Here is a 15,162-nt window from a genome sequence, read left to right as displayed (position 1 = left end):
CAATTTTTGTTTTCAATTCCCTTAGAATGATATCCTCTTTCCCTTCTGACATTTTTAGCATAAGTTTCTCTTTCTCTTCATCTTTGTGTCTGGATTTTTTGACAGTCTACTACCTCTGTCTATATTTCCACCAGCTTACTCCCAAAGGATTGCTTTGGTTTCCTAAATGGTCTTGTCCTCTCCACCACAGTTGGCATCAACTATGCTCTCTCTGTATGTCAGTTAGATACGGTCCTTACACTCTCGAATATCGCCTTTGAAGCTCAGGAACTGACAGTGCCCCCACCTCGGTATTCCTCCCTTTTTGTTTCCTTACAGTTTCTTTGACCAGGATTAGAGCTTTAAAGAAACCCACTGTTAGCTTGTCTGAAGCAAGGTAGAATGAAACGGTGAGGGCCAAGGCTGATTTACTTTTCGGTGTCTCAAACTGAATCACTAAAATAAGGAACGCAGTTTCATGATTCAGATCTCTGTAATGTAGCTATGTTATTTTTCTGTGTGATGGATCTTGTTAGTACTCTTGTATAGATGCAGAGAACTAAGATTCTCATCTAAGGTTCTGCAACTAAGAACCGTCAGTAATGAATGTTGACTGATTTGTAGTGTGTCATGTAGTTAAATTATACTTCTCTTCCTCCCTCCTTCTCTCCCCTAACCCCATCTCCTAGGCTTGAACATGACAAGGAAATTTGGGGGTCCAAGACCCAGACAGAGCTCCAACATCAACAGAAAGTTTGTGATGACCTGCAGGGGGAAAACAGAGAACTTGTGTCCCAGCTAGAAGAGACTAGACAGCTATACCACAATTCTATGAATGAAGTAGCTAAGTTGGAATCAGAACTTAATGATCTCAAAGACCAGTCAAGTGACTTAAATAACTCTTTAGAAAAATGTAAAGAACATAAAGAAAATTTGGAAGAGATAATAAAGCAGCAAGAAGCTGATATCCAAAATTGTAAGTTCAGTTATGAACAACTCGAGACTGATCTAAAGGCTACTAGAGAGCTGACTGGTAGGTTGCAGGATGAAATCTGCATGAAGGAGCAGAAGATTATAAGCCTGCTTTCAGGCAAGGAGGAGGCAGTTCAAGTAGCTGTCGCTGAGCTGCGCCAACAACACAATAAGGAAATTAAAGAATTAGAAAATCTGTTGTCCCAGGAGGAGGAGGAGAATGCCACCTTAGTAGAAGAAAACAAAAAGGCTGTTGAGAAAACCAATCAGCTCATGGAAACATTGGAAAATGTCAAGAAAGAGAGCCTGGAGCAGAAGGCCCAGCTGAATTCCTTTGTTAAATCCATGTCCTCACTCCAGGATGACCGAGACCGCATAATAAGTGACTATCAGCAGCTGGAAGACCGACATCTCTTTGTGATTTTGGAGAAAGACCAACTCATCCAAGAAGCTGCTACTGAGAATAATAAACTGAAGGAAGAAATTCGAGGGTTGAGAAGTCATATGGATGACCTCAATTCCGAGAATGCCAAGCTAGATGCCGAATTGATCCAGTACAGACAAGACCTGAACGAAGTGATAGTCATAAAGGACTGTCAGCAAAAGCAACTCCTTGAGGCGCAACTACAACAAAATCAGGAGTTGAAAAATGAATGTGCAAAACTAGAAGAGAAGCTAAAGCGTTCAGAGGAAGCAAGGCAAAGCCTACAGAGATCCTCTGATGCCCTCCAAGGGGACAAACGAGATTTGCTTACAGAGATTGAGAGCTTGAAGAGACAAGTGGCAGCCTTGCAGGAAGAAGGTACCCTCGGTGCCCAACTGAAAGTGAAAGAGGAGGAGGTTCGGAGGTTAAATGTGGCACTCTCCTCTTCCCAGAAGAGAACAGCGGACCTGGAAGAGGAGTTAGTTTGTGTGCAGAAGGAAGCTACCAGGAAGGTCAGTGAAATCGAGGACAAGCTCAAGAAGGAACTGAAGCATCTCCATCATGACGCAGGGATAATGCGAAATGAAACAGAAACAGCAGAAGAGAGGGTGGCAGAGCTCGCCAGAGACCTGGTAGAGATGGAGCAGAAGCTACTCATGGTAACCAAAGAGAACAAAGATCTTACGGCGCAGATCCAGTCTTTTGGAAGATCAATGAGCTCCTTGCAGAACAGCAGAGATCATGCCACTGAGGAGCTTGGTGATCTGAAGAAGAAGTATGAAGCCAGTCTGAAGGAGCTGGCCCAGCTGAAAGAGCCTAAGGGCTTAAGCACAGAGAGTCACGTTCTTTCTCAGGCTGCTTTCCCCCTGACCACCGCGGAAGACAGCTTGTCCCGTCTTGAGAAACTTAACCAGCAGCTCATATCCAAAGATGAACAATTGCTTCACTTATCTTCGCAACTAGAAGATTGTCACAACGAAATGCAGTCCTTTTCCAAGGCCATGACCAGTCTACAGACTGAGAGAGACCACCTGTGGAGTGAGCTGGAGAAATTCCGGAAGTTGGAGGAAGGGAAGCAGAGGGCTGCAGCCCCTTCATCTTCCTACAGCCCAGCTGAGATGCAGAGCTTGAAGAAAGCTATGTCTTCTCTCCAGAATGACAGAGATCGATTAGTGAGTGTGCATTTCAGATCTGTGTTTGAAAGGCTTTGTGCCATTCTTTACATTGATTTTTATTTCCATAGAAAGTAAACTGTTTCTATATGTAGACTCTATGGATAACATCACCATCATTACTGCACATTTCCCAGATTGTTTGGGTCTTAGAGAAGCATACATGCTATTGCCAGTTTCAAATGACTTTTTCTTTGCACAGAATGTGCATTTGGTTATAAAAGGATTTAAAGATCCCAAGCTGCTTTGCATATCCTGTAAATACTCCAGGGAAGCATAGGATCACTCAGTGTCTTTTCACAGTGGTGGTTGAGCACTTAATCACCTGCTAGATCAGGGCAGTAAGAACTTAGCTTGTCTACAAGTGTTGCTCAACCCTAATTTGTCCAAAAGGAAGTTAAATGTAAAGGGATTTCTCAAAGTAAGTGTCGCTAGGCATGGCAGCACATGCCTATAGCTGCCCCACTCAGGAGGCTGCTGTGAGTTCAAGACAAGCCTGGACTGTGTAGCTTAGGATCCCTTCCTTGATCTGCCACTCAAGACCTTATGTTTTGTCTTCATCTTTCCAGCCTTTTACTTATTCTTTAGCACGCAGGCCACCATTCTTTAGCACCTCAGTCCACAGAGATCACAGTGAGTCCATCCTACCCACATTACTATCCTCTTGGCTGGAATGCCTTCGTTGCTTTCTTTGGGGGATCATTCCAGACCTCAGATTCTCTTGCCACACTTCCCAGTTACTTGATTCTGTTTTGCCTTTCTACTTTCCCAAGTGCTTGCTGTCCCATCTGTCTTACATTTCCTGCATACAGGCACCTCTGCCACTGAGGCCTCTCACCAGCTCTCAGCTTACCTTTTGATCCTTTTTGATGCTTTTATCTTTGTCATCGTGTTGTTATTTTTGGTTATTTATTGTATGTGTATGGGTATTTTGTCTGCATGTGTGTCTGCGTACCACATGCATGTGTGGTGACTTTGGATGTCCTCAGACTGTGGTAACAGTTTTGAACTACCATGTGGGTGCTAGAATAGAACCAGGGTCCTCTGCAGCAGACAGTGCTTTTAACCACTGAGTCATCTCTCCAGTCTTAATTTGTAAGAAATTCCTTTTTTTTTTCTTTTCTTTTTTTATGTACTTTTTTTTTCTTGTTTCATGGGTGACTTTTCTAACTTATCTCGGATGGAGGTGTTTTGCTTTGTTGTTTAATTTATCTGTATGTATTTGTGAGTGTATGACATGTGCATATGCCTGTGGAGGCCAGAAGAGGGTGTTGGAATTACAGGCAATTTTGAGTTGCCCAACATGAGAGTTGAACTGGGGTCCTTTGGAAGAGCAGCAAGGACTCTTAACTGCTGAGCTATCTCTCCACCCCTATTTTGTTATAGAGATGGGGTCTTATATAGCTGAGTCTTACCTAGAGGGTTCAGTGTAGCCCAGGCTGACCACAAACTCATGCCTTTCTGCACCAGTCTCTCAAAGGCCAGGATGGCAGGTATGTATCTCCACACCTGATTGACTTCTTCTGCTAGTGGACTTTCTAGGTAATTTTTTATTGCTGCTGTAATGTTTCTGATTGCCAGCATTCTCTCTTGTCTTTGATCACATGTGATGTCCCCCTGCTAATGTGTTGAATTACCCTCTTACAGCAGATGCTTTTCATTCCTGATGTTAACCTTTCTCTAGATGAAGAACAATCCTTGTTTCATCTTCACGTGAAGAGAAGACTCTAAGAAGCTTGTGGGGGGACTTGGCGTGAGTTTTCTGCAGCGCGATCTTGTTGAACTTATTGATATGGTCCCCAAGGTTGTGTCTTTGGTCACTCTAGGTCTGATCAGATATTGAGAGATCTTTCATCTCCTGTTTAGAAGGAAACCAGCATCTCCAAGCTGAGCAGGAGACCTGCAAGAACACTCATAGCCTACGTCACCAACCACTGCTGTTTTAGAGCAGTGCTCTAACCTGTGGGGAGCAATCAGCGTGCATCACCAACCACTGCTGTTTTAGAGCAATGCTCCGCCTTGCAGACAGGCTGGTATTTCCCTGCTCCAGAGACATGTCCTTTACCTTTCCCAGAGAGTGAAACTAGTTTTTCAGTGCTGGTACCAAAGTGTGGAGCCGAGGATTTGGATGCAATTGCTTCTGAAGCAGTTCTACTCTGACCCCCTTTCTCTCAGCTCCCACCTCCCTCCAACCCCATCACTGTTTTTTCCAGGGGTACTTGGTGCTGTTAATTCCTGAGCCCTTTGACAATTCTGCAGAGTCAGTTCTGTTGGTCCTTAACTTCTTTACCAGCAACTGAAGCTCCAGCTATCTCAGATGTGTTAAGTCCGTTACTGTCGTTCATCTGCTTTCCAGTCTTAAGCATGTGTTGCTGCTGACCTTGGTTGTCTTCCCGTTCTTATGTTTGGTGCTTCTTAAAAAGCTACCGGTGTGGTAGCATCAACATTTGTGACTGTGTGAAAAGTGTGTGTTTAAGGCTGATGTCTTCCCCCGATGTCCTGACATTATTTCTTGATCAAGCTGTTAGTGAATATTGGGAAAGAGTTTTAAAATAGTGCAGTTTTGCTGAAGGCATGTCCATCCTAATATTCATCAGCCTTGTCTTTGAGACTATTATTTTTCTTATTTAATTCTCATATTTGTATGAGGAAAAGTGCTGCAATGGTCTTCATTTAATAGTGAGGGAAATAATGACTTAGATCATCTCACATCCAAGAATCAGTAGGTTATCTAGTTCTAGAGCCGAAGTATTCAGGATCTGCATCTTCTTTACAGTGGACATCAGTTCAGCTTGAGTTAAGGCTAAAGTCCAGCTGGGATGTAGCTTAGTGATAGAGCACTTGCCTATGCCTGCGTTCCACCCAAAAATTGGGACACAAAGATAAGACAGACAAGTAGGCAACAGCAGCAGCAATGAAGAAAACGCAGCTGGTGTTCATATAAGAAATACAGAAGCCTAACAAAGGCACATGTGTACATGGGAAACCACTCTTCACATTTGCCATTCACAATAATCTGTAGATCCTTTATGTCTGTCTCAGATCAGAGTCGGAGCTATGAGCCATAGAGGTGGGGCTGTGGGGCCCAACTGGGAGAATCAATGGTTAGGCCCTGTAGCCTTGATGACAGTTATGACAGTTACTTGTCTGTCAATGGATAGGTGCTCACAGTGGTGCCTGTGTGGTAGGAGCAACTGGTCAGTAGGGAAATGAGTCGTGAGTCACCCTCTGTTCCCTCTGGTTTAAGTTGAAGGAACTGAAGAATCTGCAGCAGCAGTACTTACAGATGAATCAAGAAGTCACTGACTTACGTCCACTGAAAGCTCAACTTCAGGAGTATCAAGAGCAGACCAAAACCCTACAGATGATGAAGGAGAAACTTGGGCAGGAAAACCTCGCCTGGCAGCAAGAGCTGTATCAGCTCAGGTAGGACTGTCCTTGCATTTGAACCCTTTTTGTTGCCTTGTAACATTGTATTTTGGAATAGTTACTGATTTATAGAATACTACAGAAATAGAGACCATTTATGTATGTTTCACCTAGTTTCCTCCAGTGAAGGCATCCTGTGTGACATGTTACATATCACACCCAGCTGGCTTTATGCATAACAAAGAAATAGCTGGTGTTCAGTAGAAACCCCACTCTTCACCAAATTCAGGAAAATAAATAAATAAAATAACAACTAATGTTTATTACTTAATGTTTAACATGTACCAGACTTTGTATTTGATGAATGATGTATGGTATCTCATTTAATCCTTACAATAATAGTCCTAAGAAATAACTAGTTTATTCCTATTTTATTGAAGAAACTTGGCAAGATTGACATTCGCTCAGGTCTCATATCTAGTATATGCAAGAACCAGAATGCTGAGTCCTTCAGAGTCAACACTGATGTTAGTTCTGCATCGTTGGCATGACCCTGCTGAAGGACTGTGGTGGTTTCTAGTGCCCTGCATGGTCTTACCATCCACATTTCCTGTGTATTTGCCCTGCACACTGACTCCTGCATTCCTGAACTTCACTCTTTGCATTCATACTGGTGCCTTAGGCTAAATTTTCATGCTGACTTTGAATTGTATTTCCCATTTGGAAACCCAGTTCTTTGCTCAGGTTCCAAATCCAGTGGCAGCTTTTCTGTGAAAAGACTCCAGTCCCACCCCTGCCGATAGGAGTTCCTCCTTCTAGTCCTGTCACAGCCGTGCTCGCACCAACTCACTGGGTGTTTCCACTTAGCAAATTTCACTCTGTTATACATCAGAATGTTTCCAATATGCAGTTTTTCTTCTTTGTGTCATGAGTATATTTGAGCCTTTTTTTTTCATGGTGTAGAATGGAGAAGGATGCCTGGGAACTTCATGAGAGGCAGATGAAGGAGCAGTACATTATGGCCATCTCAGATAAAGATCAGCAGCTTGGTCATCTGCAGAGTCTCCTGAGGTCCTCCTCCCAAACTGAGAGTCTCTCCGTACAGAACCAAAGACAGGTGAGCATATCCATATGGTTTGCCATTCAGGGTGCCCTACGCAAAACCAGCAACCTCTTTTAACTGCTCATATGCAACTATTAGGCAAGCCTCCTCCTGACTTTTTCTGGGGAGGACATGATTTCTTCTAGAGGGGAGGAATTAGGTGTGAGCAATCTTAGGAGACAATTTCAGTGATGTTTGTATCCTGGCAGGCATCCTCAGAGACAGCAGCTTCCCTCGATGGGTCACAAAACCTCGTTAATGAGGCAGAACTTCTCAGGACTCAGCTCAATGACAGCTTAAAGGAAAATCACCAGAAAGAACTAAGAATTCAGCAGCTGAACAGCAGGGTACGTGTTTCATGCTAGACTGAAATTCAGTTTCTTTTTTTCTCTTCCTGGAGGTAAGATTCAGCAGGGGCACCCAGCTTCAGCTGGAACAGAAGTTTCTAAGAGCGGAGGACACGGGCAATGTTCTCCTTGCCCTTGGTGGGTCTTTGAGAATGACTTGAAGAAGCCCATACAGAAGCCTAACCCTGTCTTAACACTTGTTAGTAATGTGTAAACATCTCCCCATCCATCTCCCATGAGTCATTGTCTTCCTGTTGCTCTCACTGATGCAAGTGTTCTCAGTGGCTCCCGTTCCTGCCCGCTTCAGAGAAACCTAGACAGGTAGTCTTTGTCAGAATTAGAAGTTACTCATGAGGTTAGTGGTTAGTGAGTCCAGAGGTCTACTTGGAGAAAAGTTGTGAATGCCCACATATGTATGCACAGTTTGGGGTGGGCTGCTCAGTGGGGGAAAATGCTTGCCTTGCAATCCTGATAACTTCAGTTTGATCTGAATCCTACAGTGGAAAAATGGACTCAACTCCTGAGTGTTCTCTGTTCTCTACACATGTGCTGCAGAATGAATGTGCCTACAATCATGCACACATATCACACAACTAATAACACTGTGATTCAAAATCATAAAATTCAAGAGATGGTTTACCCAGATGAGGAGAAAAATCCAACAAATACTAAGTAACTATGTCAAGGTTTCGGGGATGTCATTCTGAAGTTGGTGATTATGTAAGTGTGCTTGCCACGTGTAATGGTACTCATTAGATATAAATTGAGTCATAACTGACATGTCAGAGACTTCGTTAACTTTGGATCCAAAAGAATTGATGAAATAGCCTATCCTGGTTTAGTTCAGTTTTGTTTGATGGGGAGGGGTCTCCTCTCACTTACCTATTACCTGAAGTTCTGACCATTGTAGCTCTGTAGCTGTGAAGAGCCCATGAGCACCTTCCAGTCACATCTTAGTTCTTATTCCCCTCCAAATGCTAGTCTGTGGCTCTGTCTATGCATTTATCCTCCAATGACAGCGCTTTAAACTGAAACAGAACTATTTATAGATGATGAAGTAAATTACGTTGGTAGGTAAAATTTTGAAATGCTTTATTGAAGTAAAACATAAAACTAACATCATTAACATAGCAATGTATGTTTTCACTAAGTAAAGAGACATGTAACAAGTAGTCAAGATAAAATAACCAGGGTGTTCCACACATCAAGAGTCCAACATTCCCTCTTCCAATCACCACCGCCCACTTTAGAACTAAGTGGAGCCACTTGGAGTGTGAATTGCACTGCTATAGGACATTGTCACTCTGGATCTCCTCATCTGGGAAAACCATCTTTCTTTAGAACTTAGCTGTGAGGAAGGCACCTCCTCCCTAGGCTCCCTCATCCACTAGTTAACGAGTGGCTATCATTTGCCTGCTGAGAGTCTGGCCATATGGTAGACACTGAGGACACACATGGGGCCTCTTCTCCTGAAGCCTCCAGTCCTTTGAGCTCAGTCTCAGTCTCCGTGGGTCCCAACCAGTCAGGAGAATTGCTGCTGGGGACTTAGGTGAGATGAAGTTGGGGGCCTCTCGTTCCTCTCTAATCCTGTCTGCCCTAGTTCCTTTGCTGGATGCTCAGGTTTTCTGCACACATCTGCTGGCTTAGCTAAATGTTTCCGTGCAGTGTAGGGATACATTAGAAACTTTAAAATGTGATCAATGGTATCATGTTAGTCTAACTTTAGTGGATTAAATTTAGTTAGCCTGTGAGGTAGACCAGAGGACAGCAGCTTAGAAGCCTAAGTAGTTTGTGCATTGCACACCTCTGTCGTTGTAGCTCCAAAGCAGTGATACATTATGAGCAGTGGTGTATTCCTGTAAACTCCATTTATGAGAGTGCCATGGTCCCTGGATCGTGTACCTGCTCCTAAACCCCAGAAACCTAGGCAGAATGCAGACATCCACAACTGATTATGGAGGAGGCTTATTAGTGATTACCTGTTTATCCTTTGCCGAGTTTCATGGCTCTGCCCTGTGTTTCTAGATTTACTAGAGACAAAAATGACAATTATTTTAAACACTGAGAAGTTCTGTTTTGTCTGTGTTGCCTTGTGTTTGGTGTGCCCTGGGCTCTTCATTATGGCTGAGAAAGTCTGCTTCCTCCTGTGTTAGGAAAGCATTGTGTTACTCCTTATCCTGGAGTTCCCATTGTTCTCAGCCCTCTGCCCTCAACTTAGTATTGCTTCTCAAACATTTACACGCTTTTCTTCTGTAACAACCTTTCTCCTGACATCCATTACTTTCCCCATGCCCTTATTGTATTTTAGATTGGGCACCATCATAAAGCAGGTAAAACTCAAGACTTGAGACCTATACCTGTAAGCCTTGCTGTGGGAGCTACTGGTGCCATGGCCTTGAGTAGTGTAAGCTTACCTTTTTCCATTTGTACTTGAGGGAAATCCTGTCCAAGTGTTTTATAAACTGAAACTTGATCTTCAGAGTACTAACCATACACAAAGTCATCTGGTGCAAGGTGCAATTACAAAGCACATTTGTAATCATGTGTGCTCTTCCATGTGCATCAAATGCCTTTTCCCAGGATGGCACTACAAAACTGTTTTCTTCAAAACATTGATAAACTTCCTTACACATACACTTAGAAAAGAATCCTCAAGAGAAGACAAGACTTGCAGCCAGATCCATCTATTTCCTAGGAAACAAGCCTTCCTGTGTTTCCGTGGTGGGTATTCAGGAGGACATCTCCATGGCTACTAACAAATTTGGATATTTATCATAACTAAAGTTTAAAATGGCAGCCTATAAGTGAGGAATCAGAATTCCGGTTCCAGAGGAGTAAAATCCCAGTCAGCAAGTAGAAGTTACAGCTGATTGGGAAATGTTTTCAGTCATTGTAAAAATAAATAAAGACTTTCTGGTTTAGAAACCAATGACTTAGATTGCTTTGCCAGGTATTGGGCACCCTGACACTGAACTTGTACAGGGATAGATGCAACCACTGCCTGTCACTCGGGAACTGGAGGAAAGATTGGCTTTGAGACTACTGTTTCTACTTTGTGAGCATGTTGGCTCCCACTCAAGTACATGTAGACACATGACTTCTTTCTGCTCTCTCCACCCAGTTTTAAGTGTGACCTTGCTATCTGGCTATATTGAGCTCTTAACCTTGTTATTTATTAGCAGTTCAAGCATGGACCCAACCTACTGCCGTCTGCTTATATTCCTGGAACAGCCTGTTCTACTGGAATTTTTGTTAGGGGTTTCTGCTTAATCATTGTTCAGTCCATAGACCTTGGCACCATTAAAAATGAACCAGTTTCCTGCTGCTCTTCTAGAACTATTTTCCTTTCCTGGCTGAAACATTTAGGCATTTTTCTCTTTGAAGAAATATATTGTGGTATGATTCTGCGGTAGGTCCTGCATTACAAATCAGATCCTAGAAGCTCAGGCCAGGCCAGTTGCCTAAGCACTGCTTCCGGTGATGTAGTCCTGGGGGCAGTACTTATTCTCTCCCCTGCTTCAGCTCTCTCAGCTGCTTGAGGAGAAGAATACCCTCTCCATCCAGCTTGGTGATGCTAATCAGAGTCTTCGTGAGAGCCAGCACCACTACAGTGACCTCTTCAGACACTGTGCAGTCCTGGAGAGGCAGGTGCACCAACTTCAGGCTGGGGTAAGGCAGCATCAAGAAGTGCTTCGTGAGACAGGGGTGGGGTAGCTAGGGACTGTCCCTTCCCTGTGCAGTGGAATGCTTGCAGTTTGCACACATACAGTATCCGAAGAGCTTCCATCACAACTACTGCATTACTGGTTTTTCTAGGGGCCAACAAATGTAAATGTTGCTCCAGGAGCGCCCCAGGAAATAAATGGAGTTCGCAGAAACAGCGATCCTGAGGCCACAGTGGAGCCACAGCCAAGGTAGAGGAGCAGGGTCCCCTCCATCGTGCACTGTGTGCAAAGAAATTGGGTGGTGACAAGAAAGGGTGATGGGGGGGTGAATACGAAAATACGTTATCTACACGCATGGAAATGTAATAATGAAACATCTTGTTTATGGTTAGTTTGTGCTATTTTAATGAAATTGGGTTGTAATCTTGGTGCAGGTAGAGTTCACCATACGTACTTAGTATGTCCTGTTATCTGACCATCGCCACAGAGTGTTGTAAAGATTGAACGTAACAGCACCTAACATTTAGTGTTAGAAAGGAACAGCAGTTATAACTCAAGTGCATACATGCAGCACTGCAAACGCTAGAATTAAAACTGTCCCGAGATAATCTGCTTTGTTTGCTCTGTAGCTGTGCTTCTATGTTAGTTTTCCTGTTTGGGGAAATGCTTCCAGCCGTGTGAAGACATTGTGTTCTCCATCTAGTGATGCCCCTTGTTTGCCTTTTACCCTCAAGTTTCACTGAAGTCCTGCAGCAGCTCTGCAGCACTCAACAAGAACTGAGTGAGTTAAAGAAGCTGCTGGAAGAAGAACGAGACCAAAGACTGACGGCCGAGAATGCACTTTTGCTGGCCGAGGAGCAGATCAGACGGTAAGGTGTGGGGTGCCTTCTGTTCACCCTTCCTGCCTTGCTCCTGCACATTTCTGTGGCCAGGCTCAGGGTGAGTTAAAATCTTAATCTCCCCGAGTGACTTGAGAATCATCACTAAGACTGTGCTTCCCAGGGCAGTACCTTGTAGGGGTTGGTAATCTATTTACCATCCATATTACACAAGTAAGCTGCATAAGGTGTGTTACTTCATCCCAACAGTAACTATATGAGGTATGTGTTGGGTCCTTGTGTGTCTGTGTCTGTCCATGTTAGGGGCAGGGAGGCAAGGTCAGAGGACGATGTTAGGCTTCTTGGTGTATCCCTCTCTGCCATATTCCCTTGAGACAGAGTCTCTCATTGAACCTGGCACTTGCCATTTTTCAGTGAGCAGCAGGCCTTTAGCCATTCTCCTGCCTCTATCTTCTCCCTTTCACTGGAATTGCAGGTATGCACAGTCAGGCCAGCTTTTCCATGGGTACTGGGGATGTGAGTGTAGATCCTCACACTTGCAAAGCAAGCGCTCTGGCCCACTGAGCCATCCCACGGCCCCAGCATCAGATTATTTAGGGACCAAATCAATGCGTCCTCATTACCTATCTCATAACCAGACCTTTGGGTTTTGTTTGTTTTTGAGATAAGTCTTTCTATGTAGCTTTGGCTGGCCTGAAATTTGATTTGTAGACCAAGCTGGCCTTGAAGCACAGAAATCTACCTGCCTCTGCTTCCCGAGTACTGTGATTAAAAATGTATGCCACCACACCTAGCTAGCCTATTGAAATTTTGAAGATTGTAACCTAGGGGAGAATAAAAGACAACTTAATAAAGAGTGTGGCTTGATTTATTGACAAATGTACTACCTAACCATGAACTTCCCTTTGCCAGTCACAGGCAGAGAAGTGGTTGGTGTTCAGCTGATGGAGATTGCCTATGTGGGGAAGAAACAGAGCGAGGAAGGGGACGTTGCAGTCTCTCCACTCCAGTTAAAATGTGTGTCCCTATAAGCAAATGAATGATGAGACATGCCCTTGCCCCATTGTTTTCAGAGGCCACTGAGTTAACTCTAGCTTCTCCTTAAATGGAGAATTTCCAAAATGGAGTAATAAGTAAATCAGCAGAAAGAAAAGCAGAAGGCTGCAGAAGCTGCAGTCAGCCTTTTGCTAAGAGCCCTACAGAATTTTGTGAGTTCTTTTTCTGATTGTATTTTTTTTTTAAGTGCCAAGTGTAGTGGTGCATGCCTATAATCTCAGCTCTGGGAAGCAGAACCAGAATTGTAAGTTCAAAGCCAGCCTTGGCTACATAGTAAGACCTTTTCTCAAAAACAAACAAAAAAACGGGGTGGGGAGGGGATTAGTGAGTTTCTGAATCAAATGTGGCACAGATGGGGGGAAAGAATCTGAGTTATAAAGACAATGGGTATTGGATTCTAGTTCTGTTGATTGTTGGCCGTGTTTCTGTGAACAAGACAGTCACCAGCTTCCCAGCTGGAAGCACCCAAGCCAGCATCCTAAGCAGGCAGTTCCTTTACTGCTGTGTGGGACAGGCCTATGGGAGGAGTCTTTACTGTGGTGTTCCATAGGTCACCTTCCTAGAGAGACTAGGAAGATTGTCATGCAAGGGACGCACATTGTATCTTTTCCCTCAACACAGGTCGCAAGAGCATAGTGAATGGGATTCAGCCCGGTCACCTATCATTGGTTCCTGTGGCTCTCATGAAACAGCAGTGTTAATAGATCTCCCAGGAAGCAGCTGTCGAAGGGTAAGAGGAGAAAGACACCAGGACACGGAGAGGGCTCTGCTATGGGAATGGGCTGCAGGTATGGAGATGGGCAGTGTTGTAGGTGTCCAACCACTGAGGAAACTCTCCCAGAATGCCTCTCTTCTGCAAGGATGGGATCAGCTTGACTTAAATACAGGGTTACTGGTGAAGGAAAAGTGCCTTCAAATGAAGCTTTGATTTCCCCATTTTTTGTTGTTTTGTTGGTTTCAGATCCGAAGTGGCGTTGGATGGAAGCGGGTTCTGCGTTCACTCTGCCATTCTCGGACCCGAATGCCACTGCTCGCAGCCGTCTACTTCCTGATGGTCCATGTCCTCCTCATCCTGTGTTTCACAGGCCATCTATAAACTTGTCACTTGACCACAACTCTCAGGACTTTTAATTACTTCATCTATAATGACAGAATTGCCAGTTCTAGAACAACCTTCTCACTTTCAACCCATCCCACACCTCATCTAGAATTCCTGTAACAGCAGAGGTGGCTCTGAGGACAGGTTGGAGCTGTAAGACCTGGTACATCCTATTTTCTGGATGTGCCTCCAACGGGGTTCTGAGACAGTGCCCAGGGGCCAGCAGGAACATCGAAACTTCTAGCCTCAAGAACTACTAAGCAGCCACACTGTTGTGTGGGTGTTAGTTTATTCTGTCTTCAATGCCATTGTCACCTGCCTCTGGGAACAAGGTTGAGGCTGAAAGAGAAGGCAAAACACCTGAATCCAGTCCTGAGAGCAGTGGTAATGAGTGGCACCCACTGTGCCTGTCCTCATCACCTAATGAAGAGAGAGATTGGTGGGCTCACCTATCAGCTCTTTGTTCTATGGTGATTAAATTTTAGTTACAATATCCCAAGGACTTTCCTCAACTACTGTAAAATAAATAATAAAGTTATTTTCAGAATGAAGAATTATGTGAGGCTGTCTGTCGGCACAGATGTTGTGTGCCTGTGTTTGCACTCCATGAAGAGTGAAGGATGAAGGAATGGTTACCAGAGTTGAAAGTTCTGAGAATCTGCCCTTCTCACTGGCCAGCATCAGATGACTGTGAGCATCCTTCCAGCCTCAGCTGCTGGAGCCAAAGGAGATGAGGTAGCATGGAGAAATCCATCCTGAAATTGAGTTAGAGGAGCAGAATTGTGTGAAATTCCTGAAGGTGTGTATATTTCTAAGAGAACTCTGGAAAATGTTAGGTCACCAAGTTTGGTGGCACTTGCCTGTAATTCCAGCACTCAGGAGGCTGAGGCAGAAGGATCATAAATTCAAGGTCAATCTTGTCTATATAGTAAGTTCAGGACAGCCTGTGCTACATGGCAAGCCTCTGTCTCAAAAAAACAACACAACAGCAAACAAAAACAGTCTCCCAGGAAACCCAACCCCCCCCACACACACACACAGAGTGCAGGAGGGGAGGTTTTATAGCTCGTGCAGGTTGGGTAGGTATAACTGTGTTTTTATATGAAGTTGCAGTTTGGGAAAATCTGGCCTGCTGTCT

At 44.1% G+C, this 15,162-nt stretch overlaps 1 protein-coding gene across 5 annotated transcripts in view; it reads left to right on the top strand.

Moving 5' to 3' along the window:
* Golgb1 (golgin B1) overlaps window positions 1-14,575 on the top strand; it is a 65,869-nt gene extending 51,294 nt beyond the window's left edge. For 4 of the 5 annotated variants that reach the window (XM_040750838.1, XM_040750837.1, XM_040750836.1 and 1 more), the window contains 9 exons: window positions 669-2,547; window positions 5,795-5,973; window positions 6,880-7,033; window positions 7,228-7,365; window positions 10,888-11,034; window positions 11,182-11,279; window positions 11,765-11,899; window positions 13,547-13,655; window positions 13,887-14,575. In XM_040750838.1, coding sequence (XP_040606772.1) covers window positions 669-2,547; window positions 5,795-5,973; window positions 6,880-7,033; window positions 7,228-7,365; window positions 10,888-11,034; window positions 11,182-11,279; window positions 11,765-11,899; window positions 13,547-13,655; window positions 13,887-14,021 — 2,974 coding nt within the window. In that variant the 3' untranslated portion in view covers window positions 14,022-14,575. Of the gene's footprint in view, window positions 1-668; window positions 2,548-3,116; window positions 4,541-5,794; window positions 5,974-6,879; window positions 7,034-7,227; window positions 7,366-10,887; window positions 11,035-11,181; window positions 11,280-11,764; window positions 11,900-13,546; window positions 13,656-13,886 lie in introns of those variants that run through there. The other variant, XM_040750839.1, reaches the window with a different exon arrangement.
* Window positions 14,576-15,162: the final 587 nt, after the last annotated feature.

This window comes from Mesocricetus auratus, unplaced genomic scaffold (genome assembly GCF_017639785.1).
Source record: "Mesocricetus auratus isolate SY011 unplaced genomic scaffold, BCM_Maur_2.0 Super-Scaffold_100008, whole genome shotgun sequence".
Taxonomy (NCBI): Eukaryota; Metazoa; Chordata; class Mammalia; order Rodentia; family Cricetidae; genus Mesocricetus; species Mesocricetus auratus.
Note: the sequence above shows the minus strand (reverse complement) of the source record. Positions and strands in the feature narration are given on the sequence as shown.